The sequence below is a fragment of the Pseudophryne corroboree genome, chromosome 2 (genome assembly GCF_028390025.1).
Source record: "Pseudophryne corroboree isolate aPseCor3 chromosome 2, aPseCor3.hap2, whole genome shotgun sequence".
In the NCBI taxonomy this organism is placed as follows: domain Eukaryota; kingdom Metazoa; phylum Chordata; class Amphibia; order Anura; family Myobatrachidae; genus Pseudophryne; species Pseudophryne corroboree.
In genome coordinates, this window is record NC_086445.1 from 397,847,233 (window position 1) to 397,863,950 (window position 16,718).

Here is a 16,718-nt window from a genome sequence, read left to right on the forward strand (position 1 = left end):
TAAGTATACTTAACATAGTAACCAAATCAGGAGTCGGCTGTGCCGACAGAGTCATATCCAACTCCTTTTCTGCGCCCCCAGTACCTTCCTCCGGGGAGGAACACTCGGCCTCAGACATGCCGACACGTAGTACCGACACACCCACACTGGCCAAAACAAGGGGACAGACCCACAGGGAAGCCTGGAGAGAGAGAAACAGAGGGAGTATGCCAGCTCATACCCCAGCGCCCATATATCACACAACAATAATATATGATGATGGCGCTGCCCTTAATGATAAAAAAAAGCACCAATTTGTCCGCTAAAATTCAAATTTTTTTTATGCTGGCGGGGGTATGAAATATGCCTGTCTGCCAGCCTCAAATGACCCCAGTAACATGCTGCCCAGGGCGCTCCCCATCAGCACCCTGCGAGTGCCATTGATGAAGTGTGTGGGAGCATGGAGCGTTGCGCTGTACCTCGTTACAGAAGTCTTCTACCGTCTGATGTCTTCGGATCTTCTCATACTCACCCGGCTTCTTTTTTCTGTGAGGGGGGTGACGGCGCGGCTCCGGGAACAAGCAGCTAGGCGAACCAAGTGATCGAACCCTCTGGAGCTAATGGTGTCCAGTAGCCTAAGAAGCAGAGCCTTTAACTAAGAAGAAGTAGGTCTGACTTCTCTCCCCTCAGTCCCACGAAGCAGGGAGCCTGTAGCCAGCAGGTCTCCCTGAAAATAAAAAACCTAACAAAAAAGTATTTTCTAGAGAAACTCAGTAGAGCTCCCCTAGTGTGTGTCCAGTCACTCCTGGGCACAAAGTCTAACTGAGGTCTGGGGGAGGGGCATAGAGGGAGGAGCCAGTTCACATCCAGTCAAAGTCTTTTTAGTGTGCCCAAGCTCCTGCGGATCCCGTCTATACCCCATGGTCCTTTTGGTGTCCCCAGCATCCTCTAGGACGTAAGAGAAAAGAGGCATCCTATGAAAGTGTCATGTTGAAAGTCATGGATCTTTCCTGCATGACACCTTCTACTGCTAATATTAAACTATGGAGTTTGCATGAGTGGATGCATCCATTAGCAATGGGTGTGGCTGAGATGGTCAAGCATACTTATTAGGGGATGTTCAGTTGTGGCCAAGTAGTTAGTGTATATAAATTGTCATCCATGGAAATGAAGTATTACAGCAGGTTATATATTAAAATGCTCAGCACGGTCTATATGTGTTGACCATATTGCATAAAACACTATACTTGTGCCTCTTTTCATTCAGAATTTACCATCTTTTTTCTACAGATCATGTTTATGTATTATTTGACTTGCATTTGGCCCTGATCCAGAAGCAGCACAAGTAACACAAAGGTTATTTCAGCATAGACACGCAGGATGTGCGGCTGAGTGTTGCTAAGCAACCATGTGTTTGGTGCATTTAGAATGTGTACTACAGAAAAACTAGTCTCCAGACTGGAAAATTGTGAATGAAAACCAGCAGCGGCTTCCAAATGGGCCTGTTAAAGTTACTTATACTCAGAGTGATATTGAAAGTTTTACAATAATCCAAGAATTTGCAATGTAAAGTGTCAAATGAATATAAATTTAGTACGATAAGAAAAACGATTGTATAGTTAGACTGGATTAAAGTGAAACAATGTTTGTAAAATATGGTTAGGCTCCCATCTGCCAGCAAATTATATGGACAGTATAAATTAAAATATAATATTTCATAATTCGTCATTCCAAACATACCTGTATAGCCATTTACATAAATAGAAACTCCATTAAATATATTAGATGTTGTTCCATCTTTCTGTTGCTGCAGTGGTGCGTCCAGTCGGAACTGCTCATCTAATTTCTGTACCTTTGCCGATATGTATCCACCCTAGCACAGAATGGAGACTACAATTACATGGGACCTCTCACTACTAGTTACTTTTATGTAACAGAATGATTCCAAACAATAACATCTATATGCAGTTACGCCTAGATTTGATGGGGGGGAATTCAATTGTTTGAAAAGTCAGTTGGGTGTCTGTTTTTTCCTGTCTGTTAGATGGTGGTGGGGGGGGGGGGGGGGGGGGACGACAGACACCCAACTGACTTTTCAAACAATTGAATACTGCCCAGTGAATTTATTTTAGGAGACCGTGTCAGAAAGTTCCAAAAACTAGAAAGAAAAAGGATTGCGGTTGTATGATGATTCTGTCATACACATAGTATAATTACTAAATTTCTCATCTTAAGGGCCCTACACACTTAAAGATTATCTGTCCAATCTGGCTGATTGGAAAGAAAATCTGGCAATGTCTGGGAGCAAATGACAATTGACTATTTGCTCTCAAAGTTCATTTTTGTCTGGAAAACAGACACAAATGGACTTTCAGACAAATTGGTTATGTTTGTTTCATTAAACCAATTTATCTGAACAACCGTTTTTGTCTATTTTCTTGATTTTGGGAGCAAATGGTTGATTGTCATTTGCTCCCAAACATTGCCAGATTTTCTTTTCAATCAACCAGATTGGACAGATAATCTTTAAGTGTGTAGGGCCCTTTACAGTCACTATGCGGAGCTGTGCTAATCAACTTCATGAGGATTGTATTCAAGAGATGGTTATATACACACACACATTTGTAGAGGAGTGCTGTATACACTTAATATTGGGAGCCCAGATTATGCAGTTTTATACTCTTTCTTTGCACCATTACACTACAAGCAGTCCACAGATCTTCAATAGAGATGTATCAATGAATTACAGTCTGACATCGTCCTTCAGTGACAGCAGCAGCAGACACTCTAAATATGCATGCAGTACATGTGAATATATATCTATATCTCTCTATAGGTAATATTTTTCCGTATTATTACAGTAAGTTCCAAAATCCTTCTGGATTCCATTCAAATTGTCAAATAAACGTGAATTCTAACATGGGTCAATATAGCATGCATGTTACAACGTTCACTATACTATAAATGAGCTGAAACTCGGGTAATGTAAACTTCTATGCTGGTGTGTACCAACAGAAGAGGAACCGCTTTAAAGGGGTATATTTACTAAAGAGCGAGTTTACAGAATGGAGATGTTGCACGTAGCAACCAATTATGTTCTGCTTCTATATCTAGCACCTTTTGGAAGATAATAGCTAGAATTGGAATGGTTGCTGTGGGCTACATCTCCACTTTTGTAAATGCGCACTTTAGTAAATATACCCCTAAGACAGGCATGTCCAAACTGTGGCCCTCCAGCTGTTGAGAAACTACACATCCCAGCATGCCCTGACACAGCTTTAGCATTCTCGGATAGCAAAACTGTGTCAGGGCATGCTGGGATATGTAGTTTCACAACAGCTGGAGGGCTGCAGTCTGGACATGCCTGTCCTAAGAGTTATTATCCTTGTAACTCTAAGCAAGTAGGTAGCAGCAGGCAGCAGCAAATAGCTCATTCTCCCTTTTTGTTAAAGTGAGTATCACAAGAGCCTGGATCAAGAAAAATAAGGTTGTAAAACAGAGGTAAGAACAAGGACAACATTTTCCATTTATGACATACCCAGGCACCCCAGCCATCATTGCTGCTGGCACGATTCCTCCACCCTCCTCTACGCATTGTGAAGCTCCTGGTCAAATTTAAAAAGAGGAAAATAAAAAATAAAAATAAATTAAAATGTTGTGGTTTGTTTGTTTTTTTAATGGGATTTTCTGCATTGAAAACATGTTTTACAGTATATAGATTCTTGAGGGCCGGGGATGGCTAAGACCTAGTCTTGAAAAGGAAAAGCGTATTGTAAAACCTATTTAAATACAATATTCAACTTGTTCTATAAACAGTGGATACAGGTATTTGTTTTTCTTTTTTACAGATTACAGTTACAGTAAATAAGGAAGCACCAAAAGGAAGAATCAGTCAGCAAAGTACAGGTGATTTCAGAACTATGAACCATAGTGTCCGTCTAGCTGGATATTTGCTAGTGCTGAAAATGCGAGAGAAATGTTACCGTAGCACTGACCACCGTTAACATAGTTACACAGGAGGCACATGTAGAACATTTCTGCCATGCCATTCTGTCAGTGATAATTGCACTGAGCAGTGGATTTATTAAATTTCTGGTAGAAAGCCTTCAAAAAAGGGCCATTACCAGTTAACATCTGGGATTGAAGTAATCAACAAAGAAACGGACAGAAAAGTCTGAAGAGCAGGCAAAACTAGATACAATTATACTGTGCAGGGGAGAGAAAAGTGTGGCCTAAGATAAATAACATCATGAAATAATTCTGCAGCAATAATAGGCCAAAAGTTATCTTAATATAGGGGTATATTCAATTAGGGTTGAAAACTGCCGTCTGTCGAAAAAGACGTCAGTTTTCTACTTTTTAAAGTCGACAGGTGAGAGCAACGCTACAGCACAGCGCTGCAGCAGGATGTCTCACAGCCGCACCGCTCACGGCAGAGTTCACCCGGCTCCAGCAAATGAGGTCACGCTTGCTGGAGCCGAGTGGACACTGCCGTGAGGTCTGGCAGCGGTGAGACATCCTTCTGCAGCGCTGCTGTAGCACTGCTCTCCTCCGTCTGGCCGCGGCTGTCCCCGCTGGTCTCCCCCCTCTCCGGTCCCTCATCTCAATTCGACTTTTTTAAAATCGAATTGAGATGAGATTGAATAGGTGTTGAATATACCCCTACGTCTGCCATTTCCCCTTATAAAGATTTAATTGTTCAAATTCAAAGATTATTAGCAAGCAAAAATGCTTTTTGACAATTAGACAATGGAGAGTAAATAAATTGTATAAAGGTGCGTACACACTAGGCAATATTTTAAATTAAATCACTTTTCACCTTTCTGAGCAATATCGTTTGTAATATCGCCCAGTGTGTATGCACTATGCAATGAACAATGCGCGCTCCCACGTGTCGTTAACGAGGGCTTCTGTCGTCCGAACATGCAGGTCAATCTGACAATATCGTCAGAAACCGCATGTTTGGGGTGGTGGCCGGATGACGTCACTGAACAATATCATTAGCGATATAATTCAGTGAGTATGCACTACCTAGTTTGACTGGGATGTTAAGGGGAAACACCGACGATGTCGCTCAGCTTTACAGATGGTCTGCAGTCAAACATTACAGTTTTGTGCATTGGGGTAGGTTTTGTTTTGTGGTTTTGTTTTTTGGGTGGGTGGGTGGGTGGTTACTAAATGATCACGAGTGAAATACAGAAGCATACAGCAGGGGCGATTCATGTTTTACCCTGCAGCGATTCAATTGTTGTTCCGTTCTGGTATGAATAGCAGAGAGGTGATCTATTTCACCTTGCAGCAAAAGCATTTTGGCACCCAAAGCAGTACTTTCGATAGGTTTGGCTACTTTTTATGGCTAAACCCGGTACTTCTGGACACGCACACATGGCACAGACGCCTGGGGAAGGTTACAATTGAGTTGCTCCACAAAACAATTAAACTCCCCCCAACAAGCCCCCAGGATGCAAACTTAAGCTTGCCACGCTTTTAAAGGTTATCTTTCTAAACAAATTAATTGTTTAGTTGGACCAAAAATCTGGTAAATGCACGTGAGGAAACAATCACCCATCTACTCCCAAAGATTATCTATATATGTGTGGTCAGCTTAACTAGCCAGATAAACACAGTGGGTATAATAACTGTGGTATCAGGCAATCAGACTGCACATCAGAAAATGTGGCCAAAGCCTCTGTAAACCATAAGTGTATTACATAAATAAGACACTAATAAAAATTTTTTTACAAAATTACATGCAATATTTGTACTCTGCTTAGTCTATGTTGCTAGATAACAGATATTTTGAATGATATGACAAGAATTTTAAATTTAGTTTTAAGGCCCATACACACTTGCCGATAAAATGAGCGACGTCACTCATTTTATCGGCAAGTGTGTATGCCGCCAGCGACGACCGATGCGAGGCCCCGCGGGTCGGCAATGATCGCCGCTGTCGCCAGTGCATGCATGCAGGATCTGGACTGTCGTCCACGACCTCCATGCAGGGCTGTCGGAGGCGTGACGTCACTGAGCGATATGAGCGGTCATATCGCTCAGTGTGTACAGTCGGCCGTCGACCAGTCGGCCCGGGAGGGGAAACATTAGACGACGACGCTCACAGAGCGACGTCATCTAATGTGTACGGACCTTTAGTTTAAGTTAGTTACTTAAAATTGTAGTTGGGTTCAAGTCACATTTTAGTCTATTTTTCTTGCTTGTTTTAGTCAAGATTTAGTTAGTAGATATCAATTATTATTTTCGTCAGTGTTGAAGTCATAACTTTTGCAAACAGTTTAATGATAGAGAAATGTTATTCAGCAAAATCCATTACATTAACATTCCCTTGAGAAGTTTGCATATATTTAACTATGTATTTAATAATATAGGCTCAATAGGCTGTCTGACTTACCGTAGTACTTCCATATATCATATACAAACATTAGAACAAAACCACAATACACAATCATATTTTCTTCACAATAGGTCACACATTTTCTGCAAACATTGAAAACACAATTATTCTTTAAATATGTAAAACTCTACTTCTAGTGTTAATTTTGACAAGGATTTAAAATGTAGTTTTAGTCTTAATCGTTTGTTTTTGTTTTTTTGCTTTGGTGTAATCCAGATTTAGTTAGTGAATCTCCATTTTTATTTTAGTCCTGAATTAAAAACACATCAACGATTCAACTTAGTCAAAATTTTCATCATCAAAATTAACACTGCTATTTAAGGATGGTAAACTATGAAGTTCTCAAAATGGAAAAAAATTGTGAAAAAAACTTATGTCGACCATTCTCATGTCGGCCTTTTGACTATGTTGACCAATAGTGGTCGACCTATTGACTGTTGACCTTTTTTTACTGTGGACCTAAAGACTGGATACTGGGTTTAATACAGAGAGCTGTTTGCCAAAGGGTGAAGTGGTTTTTAGATTCCTGTACTACATTTTACATAACGGTCCTCAAAATTGTTATCTTTTCTAAGAGGCATTAAATACAAAGCAATGTGTTGCCACACATAGCAGCAATGGGTTCACTACGATCTCCAGGCGGCCGGCCTCCCGGCGACCATCATACCGGGGCCGGGAGGCCGGCCGCCGGCTTACCGACAGTGTGGCGAGCGCAAATGAGCCCCTTGCGGGCTCGCTACGCGCGCCACACTATTTTATTCTCCCTCCAGGGGGGTCATGGACACCCACGAGGGAGAATACGTGTCGGTATGCCGGCTGTCGGGCTCCCGGCGCCGGTATGCTGGTCGCCGGGAGCCCGACCGCCGGCATACTGAAGACCACCCAGCAGCAATGCCCGCCTGCGCACAGATCAGCCATTTATGCTAATTGCAATACCACAACTTTTTCCTCTGACCTCTGAGAGGGTAAAAGAAATATTGCAGTGGTGGGCAAGATGTGCTGTTCTGGAATGGTACATGCAGGAGATAGAACGCAAAAAAATAAATAAAACATTTTTAAGTAATGGGCACCTAACAGAGCTATTCAATGGCTGCTCTGATCGGGCACTGATTACTTACCATGTTGTCATGCCCAGAAGCACAGAGTTTATACGTGTAAAGCGTCTAAACCAGTCTAAAGTACTTGTTACCAAACTTCTGCTCGCCACCTCAGGAGCGTGCAATCAGAAATACGGGCGTCTGAAACATTCGCATCCACTGGCATAAACAAGTGAACAGCACAATGGGAGATGCATTGCGCTATAATAATGAAATCACCACCATTGTGTCCATCCCTTTGAATTGAATTACCCACTATATATAAAGAATACTGCTGTGGTCCTCATCAAGGACCTGTCCAAAGGGAGAAAAAACAAAAAACAAAACCATGGACACCATGGGCTCAACCCAATTAGCCATGAGTAGCTTCACAGTGCAATTATTAACACTCATTAATTCTGATTTGCTGACAGACTGACAGTGATTCCACCCCAATAGTGCCAGGGCATGGATTGCTTGCGGCCAGGCAGGAGAGATAAAAGAACACCAAGGATGGACAGACACCACTCTGTATTTTCTAGATGCCATGGCAACTTGTTTTTTATTTTAAGGTCATCTCAAGCGTGAGTAGATATGTGAAGGGTTGTGCAGCTACAGCCAGCTCCAGTGCTTTCAATCCTGTAGTGCTAGTTTCAGCCTGCTTCTGGGCCTAATTCAGACCTGATCGCAATAGGATCTCTCTCTTAGGCAAAACCCTGTTCACTGCAGGTGGGGCAAATATAACATGTGTAGAGAGTCATACTGCTTTCACATCGCAAAACCTGCTTTTGAAACGGTTCTTTAAACGGGTCTGAGCAGTTAAACCCCCTTCACATCGCATGTTGTAACCAGTATATTACCATTTCATTACCGTTTTGGTACCTTTCACACTGAACCCATTTCACCCATACAAAACAGTGGTTGTCATTTTAAATGTTTATTTCCTGCTTCTGCCTGGTGAGATCACACATGGAGACAGCCTATCACCTTCTGGGGCTTGCAAATACCGTTTCAGACCCTTTCACACTGCACAATGAAACGGGTCTGAAACGGGTAGGACCCTGCTTTTTTACCGTTTCAAAATACCGGTATTTTGAAAACGGTAAATTGAAGGTGACCCTTTCACATCGCAGCTCGAACCGTTTAGGAAGCCAGTAAAAATGGCAAATTACCGGGTACAAGCTGCGGTGTGAAAGGGGTATTAGATTTGTGTGGGTATTGTCTCTTTGCACATGTTATATCTGCCCCACCTGCACTGCACATGGTTTTGCCCATTAGAGAGAATTTTTGCTGCTGCAATCTGGTCTGAATTAGGCCCTTTCTACATGTAGACTTTTTTTTTTTTTTTTTTTTTTTTTACATATATATTAGAGAATTATCGCTTGTGGCCCTGGCCTCAAATGGGCAATTATATTGTTCCCTCACCATAAACCATGATACACTATTTTATACAACCCAAAATCGAAATGAATTCTACTATTGACAATGGGGGTCATTCCAACCCGTTCGCACACATCGGTTCTTTGCTGCAGTGCGAACAGGTCGGAACTGCGCATGCCTGGTGGGCGCAATGTGCGCGCGTCGTTGCCGGAACAAAGAAGAAAGTGATCGCAAGACGATTGACAGCGAGGAGGTGTTCCGGAGCGTCTACTCAACGTTTTCCGGCCACGGCGATCCGAACGCAGGCGTGTCCAGGAGTTTGGAGGGCGAATGTCTGACGTCAATCCCGGGACCTTCGTTGCTGGATCCGTCACACAGGGTAAGTAGGTCTGACCCTGGTCTTGTTTTGCAGGAAACTTTTTTAGCATAGCAGGTCTGCATAAGCGATCGCAGCCCTGCTATGCTAAAATCCACTCCCCCATAGACGTCGTCTAGTTGATTGCACGAGCAGCAAAAAGTTGCTGCGTGCGATCAACTCGGAATGACCACCAATATGACGTCAATACATTTCACCTCTTCCTCTACCAGCATCTTGTTCTCTGGTACAAGACTTTTCAAATAACCTACACCCTTGCCATCAAGTTCTTCCCAGCATGCACAAAAGTTACTTACTGTACCTCCTCACCTCCCCTAATCGAAATTACAACTAGGCATGCACAGACAAGTATTCTCAATAACATTTAATGAAAAAATACATAACGCTAAACCAGTGTGTGTGTGTGTGTGTGTGTGTGTGTGTGTGTGTGTGTGTGTGTGTGTGTGTGTGTGTTATTAAATTTCCCCTTTTTTTAATATTATCTGACCTATATGCAGCCTTGAATAATGGAACAAATAAGAATTTACTTACCGATAATTCTATTTCTCGTAGTCCGTAGTGGATGCTGGGGACTCCGTCAGGACCATGGGGAATAGCGGCTCCGCAGGAGACAGGGCACAAAAGTAAAAGCTTTAGGATCAGGTGGTGTGCACTGGCTCCTCCCCCTATGACCCTCCTCGAAGCCTCAGTTAGGATACTGTGCCCGGACGAGCGTACACAATAAGGAAGGATTTTGAATCCCGGGTAAGACTCATACCAGCCACACCAATCACACTGTACAACCTGTGATCTGAACCCAGTTAACAGCATGATAACAGCGGAGCCTCTGAAAAGATGGCTCACAACAATAATAACCCGATTTTTGTAACAATAACTATGTACAAGTATTGCAGACAATCCGCACTTGGGATGGGCGCCCAGCATCCACTACGGACTACGAGAAATAGAATTATCGGTAAGTAAATTCTTATTTTCTCTGACGTCCTAAGTGGATGCTGGGGACTCCGTCAGGACCATGGGGATTATACCAAAGCTCCCAAACGGGCGGGAGAGTGCGGATGACTCTGCAGCACCGAATGAGAGAACTCCAGGTCCTCCTCAGCCAGGGTATCAAATTTGTAGAATTTTTCAAACGTGTTTGCCCCTGACCAAGTAGCAGCTCGGCAAAGTTGTAAAGCCGAGACCCCTCGGGCAGCCGCCCAAGATGAGCCCACCTTCCTTGTGGAATGGGCATTTACATATTTTGGCTGTGGCAGGCCTGCCACAGAATGTGCAAGCTGAATTGTACTACACATCCAACCAGCAATCGTCTGCTTAGAAGCAAGAGCACCCAGTTTGTTGGGTGCATACAGGATAACAGCAAGTCAGTTTTCCTGACTCCAGCCGTCCTGGAAACCTATATTTTCAGGGCCCTGACAACATCTAGCAACTTGGAGTCCTCCAAGTCCCTAGTAGCCGCAGGTACCACAATAAGCTGGTTCAGGTGAAACGCTAACACCACACCTTAGGGAGAAACTGGGGACGAGTCCGCAGCTCTGCCCTGTCCGAATGGACAATCAGATATGGGCTTTTGTGAGACAAAGCCGCCAATTCTGACACTCGCCTGGCCTAGGCCAGGGCCAACAGCATGGTCACTTTCCATGTGAGATATTTTAAATCCACAGATTTGAGCGGTTTAAACCAATGTGATTTGAGGAATCCCAGAACTACGTTGAGATCCCACAGTGCCACTGGAGGCACAAAAGGGGGTTGTATATGCAGTACTCCCTTGACAAACTTCTGGACTTCAGGAACTGAAGCCAATTCTTTCTGGAAGAAAATCGACAGGGCCGAAATTTGAACCTTAATGGACCCCAATTTGAGGCCCATAGACACTCCTGTTTGTAGGAAATGCAGGAATCGACCAAGTTGAAATTCCTCCATGGGGGCCTTCCTGGCCTCACACCATGCAACATATTTTCGCCAAATGCGGTGATAATGTTGTGCGGTCACCTCCTTCCTGGCTCTGACCAGGGTAGGGATGACCTCTTCCGGAATGCCTTTTTCCCTTAGGATCCGGTGTTCAACCGCCATGCCGTCAAACGCAGCCGCGGTAAGTCTTGGAACAGACATGATCCTTGCTGAAGCAAATCCCTTCTTAGTATCTCTTGAAGTTCCGGGTACCATCTTGGCCAATCCGGAGCCACGAGTATAGTTCTTACTCCTCTCCGTCTTATAATTCTCAGTACCTTGGGTATGAGAGGCAGAGGAGGGAACACATACACCGACTGGTACGCCCACGGTGTTACCAGAGCGTCCCAGCTATTGCCTGAGGGTCTCTTGACCTGGCGCAATACCTGTCCAGTTTTTTGTTCAGACGGGACGCCATCATGTCCACCTTTGGTCTTTCCCAACGGTTCACAATCATGTGGAAGACTTCCAGATGAAGTCCCCACTCTCCCGGGTGGAGGTCGTTCCTGCTGAGGAAGTCTGCTTCCCAGTTGTCCACTCCCGGAATGAACACAGCTGACAGTGTTATCACATGATTTTTCGCCCAGCGAAGAATCCTTGCTGCCATTGCCCTCCTGCTTCTTGTGCCGCCCTGTTTGTTTACGTGGGCGACTGCCTTGATGTTGTCCGACTGGATCAGCACCGGTTGACTTTGAAGCAGAGGTCTTCCTAGGCTCAGAGCATTGTAAATTGCCCTTAGCTCCAGTATATTTATGTGGAGAGAAGTCTCCAGACTTGACCACACTCCTTGGAAATTTCTTCCCTGTGTGACTGCTCCCCAGCCTCTCAGGCTGGCATCCGTGGTCACCAGAACCCAGTCCTGAATGCCGAATGTGCTGCCCTCTAGTAGATGAGCACTCTGCAGCCACCACAGAAGAGACACCCTTGTCCTTGGAGACAGGATTATTCGCTGATGCATCTGAAGATGCGATCCGGACCATTCGTCCAGCAGATCCCACTGAAAAATTCTTGCGTGAAATCTGCCGAATGGAATCGCTTCGTAAGAAGCCACCATTTTTCCCAGGACTCTTGTGCATTGATGCACTGACACTTGGCCTGGTTTTAGGAGGTTTCTGACTAGCTCGGATAACTCCCTGGCTTTCTCCTCCGGGAGAAACACCTTTTTCTGGACTGTGTCCAGAATCATCCCTAGGAACAGCAGACGTGTCGTCGGAAACAGCTGCGATTTTGGAATATTTAGAATCCACCCGTGCTGTCGTAGAACTACTTGAGATAGTGCTACTCCGACCTCCAACTGTTCTCTGGACCTTGCCCTTATCAGGAGATCGTCCAAGTAAGGGATAATTAAGACGCCTTTTCTTTGAAGAAGAATCATCATTTCGGCAATTACCTTGGTAAAGACCCGGGGTGCCGTGGACAATCCAAACGGCAGCGTCTGAAACTGATAGTGACAGTTCTGTACCACGAACCTGAGGTACCCTTGGTGAGAAGGGCAAATTGGGACATGGAGGTAAGCATCCTTGATGTCCAGGGACACCATATAGTCCCCTTCTTCCTGGTTCGCTATCACTGCTCTGAGTGACTCCATCTTGATTTGAACCTTTGTATGTAAGTGTTCAAAGATTTCAGATTTAGAATAGGTCTCACCGAGCCGTCTGGCTTCAGTACCACAATATAGTGTGGAATAATACCCCTTTCCTTGTTGTAGGAGGGGTACTTTGATTATCACCTGCTGGGAATACAGCTTGTGAATTGTTTCCAATACTGCCTCCCTGTCGGAGGGAGACGTTGGTAAAGCAGACTTCAGGAACCTGCGAGGGGGAGACGTCTCGAATTTCCAATCTGTACCCCTGGGATACTACTTGTAGGATCCAGGGGTCCACTTGCGAGTGAGCCCACTGCGCGCTGAAACTCTTGAGACGACCCCCCACCGCACCTGAGTCCGCTTGTACGGCCCCAGCGTCATGCTGAGGACTTGGCAGAAGCGGTGGAGGGCTTCTGTTCCTGGGAAGGGGCTGCCTGCTGCAGTCTTCTTCCCTTTCCTCTACCCCTGGGCAGATATGACTGGCCTTTTGCCCGCTTGCCCTTATGGGGACGAAAGGACTGAGGCTGAAAAGACGGTGTCTTTTTCTGCTGAGATGTGACTTGGGGTAAAAAAGGTGGATTTTCCAGCTGTTGCCGTGGCCACCAGGTCCGATGGACCGACCCCAAATAACTCCTCCCCTTTATACGGCAATACTTCCATGTGCCGTTTGGAATCTGCATCACCTGACCACTGTTGTGTCCATAAACATCTTCTGGCAGATATGGACATCGCACTTACTCTTGATGCCAGAGTGCAAATATCCCTCTGTGCATCTCGCATATATAGAAATGCATCCTTTAAATGCTCTATAGTCAATAAAATACTGTCCCTGTCAAGGGTATCAATATTTTCAGTCAGGGAATCCGACCAAGCCACCCCAGCGCTGCACATCCAGGCTGAGGCGATCGCTGGTCGCAGTATAACACCAGTATGTGTGTATATACTTTTTAGGATATTTTCCAGCCTCCTATCAGCTGGCTCCTTGAGGGCGGCCGTATCTGGAGACGGTAACGCCACTTGTTTTGATAAGCGTGTGAGCGCCTTATCCACCCTAAGGGGTGTTTCCCAACGCGCCCTAACTTCTGGCGGGAAAGGGTATAACGCCAATAATTTTCTATCGGGGGAAACCCACGCATCATCACACACTTCATTTAATTTATCTGATTCAGGAAAAACTACAGGTAGTTTTTTCACACCCCACATAATACCCTTTTTTGTGGTACTTGTAGTATCAGAAATATGTAACACCTCCTTCATTGCCCTTAACATGTAACGTGTGGCCCTAATGGAAAATACGTTTGTTTCTTCACCGTCGACACTGGAGTCAGTGTCCGTGTCTGTGTCGACCGACTGAGGTAAATGGGCGTTTTAAAGCCCCTGACGGTGTTTGAGACGCCTGGACAGGTACTAATTGGTTTGCCGGCCGTCTCATGTCGTCAACCGACCTTGCAGCGTGTTGACATTATCACGTAATTCCCTAAATAAGCCATCCATTCCGGTGTCGACTCCCTAGAGAGTGACATCACCATTACAGGCAATTGCTCCGCCTCCTCACCAACATCGTCCTCATACATGTCGACACACACGTACCGACACACAGCACACACACAGGGAATGCTCTGATAGAGGACAGGACCCCACTAGCCCTTTGGGGAGACAGAGGGAGAGTTTGCCAGCACACACCAAAACGCTATAATTATACAGGGACAACCTTATATAAGTGTTTTCCCTTATAGCATCTTAATATATAATAATATCGCCAAATAAGTGCCCCCCCTCTCTGTTTTAACCCTGTTTCTGTAGTGCAGTGCAGGGGAGAGCCTGGGAGCCTTCCTAGCAGCGGAGCTGTGTAGGAAAATGGCGCGGTGTGCTGAGGAGAATAGGCCCCGCCCCCTTTTCGGCGGGCTTCTTCTCCCGTTTTTCTGACAACCTGGCAGGGGTTAAATACATCCATATAGCCCCAGAGGCTATATGTGATGTATTTTTAGCCAGCATAGGTACTTTCATTGCTGCCCAGGGCGCCCCCCCCAGCGCCCTGCACCCTCAGTGACCGTTGGTGTGAAGTGTGCTGAGAGCAATGGCGCACAGCTGCCGTGCTGTGCGCTACCTTAAGAAGACTGGGAAGTCTTCAGCCGCCGATTTCTGGACCTCTTCTCTCTTCAGCATCTGCAAGGGGGTCGGCGGCACGGCTCCGGTGACCCATCCAGGCTGTACCTGTGATCGTCCCTCTGGAGCTAGTGTCCAGTAGCCTAAGAAGCCAATCCATCCTGCACGCAGGTGAGTTCACTTCTTCTCCCCTAAGTCCCTCGTTGCAGTGAGCCTGTTGCCAGCAGGACTCACTGAAAATAAAAAACCTAACAAAACTTTTACTCTAAGCAGCTCTTTAGGAGAGCCACCTAGATTGCACCCTTCTCGGCCGGGCACAAAAACCTAACTGAGGCTTGGAGGAGGGTCATAGGGGGAGGAGCCAGTGCACACCACCTGATCCTAAAGCTTTTACTTTTGTGCCCTGTCTCCTGCGGAGCCGCTATTCCCCATGGTCCTGACGGAGTCCCCAGCATCCACTTAGGACGTCAGAGAAAACTAAATTCTGCATTTGCTTGGTTAAATTATATGATATGGTGATTATGTGTGGAGTATTTCACCTACAGCATGAACTGGAAAGACTGGTTAATGTTTGAAACAATGTAATGTTACAACATGGATGTAAAGTTAAGCTGGGTACACACCTATACAATCGTCGGCCTGTTATCCCAAAACCCTCTAACTATTGTATAGATATGTATGCAGTGACGATGCAGGAGCGTTAGCCGATAATTGGCTTATAACAGTCCTGTAGTAGTCGGGATCAGGAGATCACATCTTATGTGCTGTACAGCCAACCTCCCAATCCCCATAGAGGAGCCGCTTACTTCACTGTTGCTGCCGCCTCACAGTAGGTCACAGCTCGATACATACCGCTTGGCTGCTCGGGTGTGTTTAACCAGATCAGCTGAGGATCTAATGTGTGTGCACCCAGGTTTATACTTGCTGTATATAGAGCTATACATTTCTATTTTAATACACAGTGGCATTATGAAGTTTTGCAAAATCCTAGAGTGCCTTGTGTATTCTGTCTGCAGGATATTATTTAGAATAGGTTGCTGATGGAATTTAAAAAGTCAAAAAGACAAGAGTGTACGTGTATATACATCAAATTTTCAGACCATAATCCGACCATACAGGCACAGATATTGAGGTGTAATAACAGTTGCACCATATGGAAAGAATTAAACACTAATCTCAAGTATGATGATTGGCAGGCGCACTTAGGGGGACATTTACTAAGCAGTGATAAGAGCGGAGAAGTGAGCCAGTGGAGAAGTTGCCCCATCAACCAAACAGCAGCTCTGTGTAATTTTATAGTATGCAAATTATAGATGTTACTTCAGTGCTGATTTGTTACCATGGGCAACTTCTCCACTGGCTCACTTCTCCACTCTTATCACTGCTTAGTAAATGTTCTCCTTAATCTTCTTAAACAGTGTGTACGAGTGTATGCTTATACTGTAGCTCTGTTGCAGAAGACAAAATAAACACATCTGTTGTGAAAACTAGGGCAATTATAATACAAGGATGTGCCTCCTGAATTCCTGTGTGTTTGCCAAATATTGCTGTGTCTGCTGAACATTTGCATGTAGTCTGAATAGGGAGATCACAGACGGGCAATATTTAAAAAAAAGTGACACATACTTAAATGCACTAAGGGGTATATGCAATTGCGGTGGAATTCGACAGTTTTTAAATTCGACACAATTTGACAGTCACATACCCTCCCGCCGGGACCCGAATTCGACATATTCAATAAAAAATGGATTCGACAGTCCCGCTGTCGAAAAACGGACCAATTGACGGATAGTGTGCGTCCTGGATTCGACTTTTTGGACGGCACAAAAGTGTTTAAAAAAAACAAAAATTGCGTGG

General features: G+C 44.9%; 1 protein-coding gene across 4 annotated transcripts in view; it reads right to left on the reverse strand.

The window, feature by feature from the left end:
- REV1 (REV1 DNA directed polymerase) overlaps nt 1-16,718 on the reverse strand; it is a 266,941-nt gene that overhangs the window by 245,080 nt on the left and 5,143 nt on the right. For 3 of the 4 annotated variants that reach the window (XM_063953373.1, XM_063953372.1, XM_063953374.1), the window contains exons 2-3: nt 3,518-3,584; nt 1,720-1,852 (exon numbers count right to left, since the gene is read on the reverse strand). In XM_063953373.1, the coding sequence (XP_063809443.1) occupies nt 1,720-1,852; nt 3,518-3,574 (190 nt within the window). In that variant the 5' untranslated portion in view covers nt 3,575-3,584. The remainder of the gene's footprint in view (nt 1-1,719; nt 1,853-3,517; nt 3,585-16,718) is intronic. The other variant, XM_063953375.1, reaches the window with a different exon arrangement.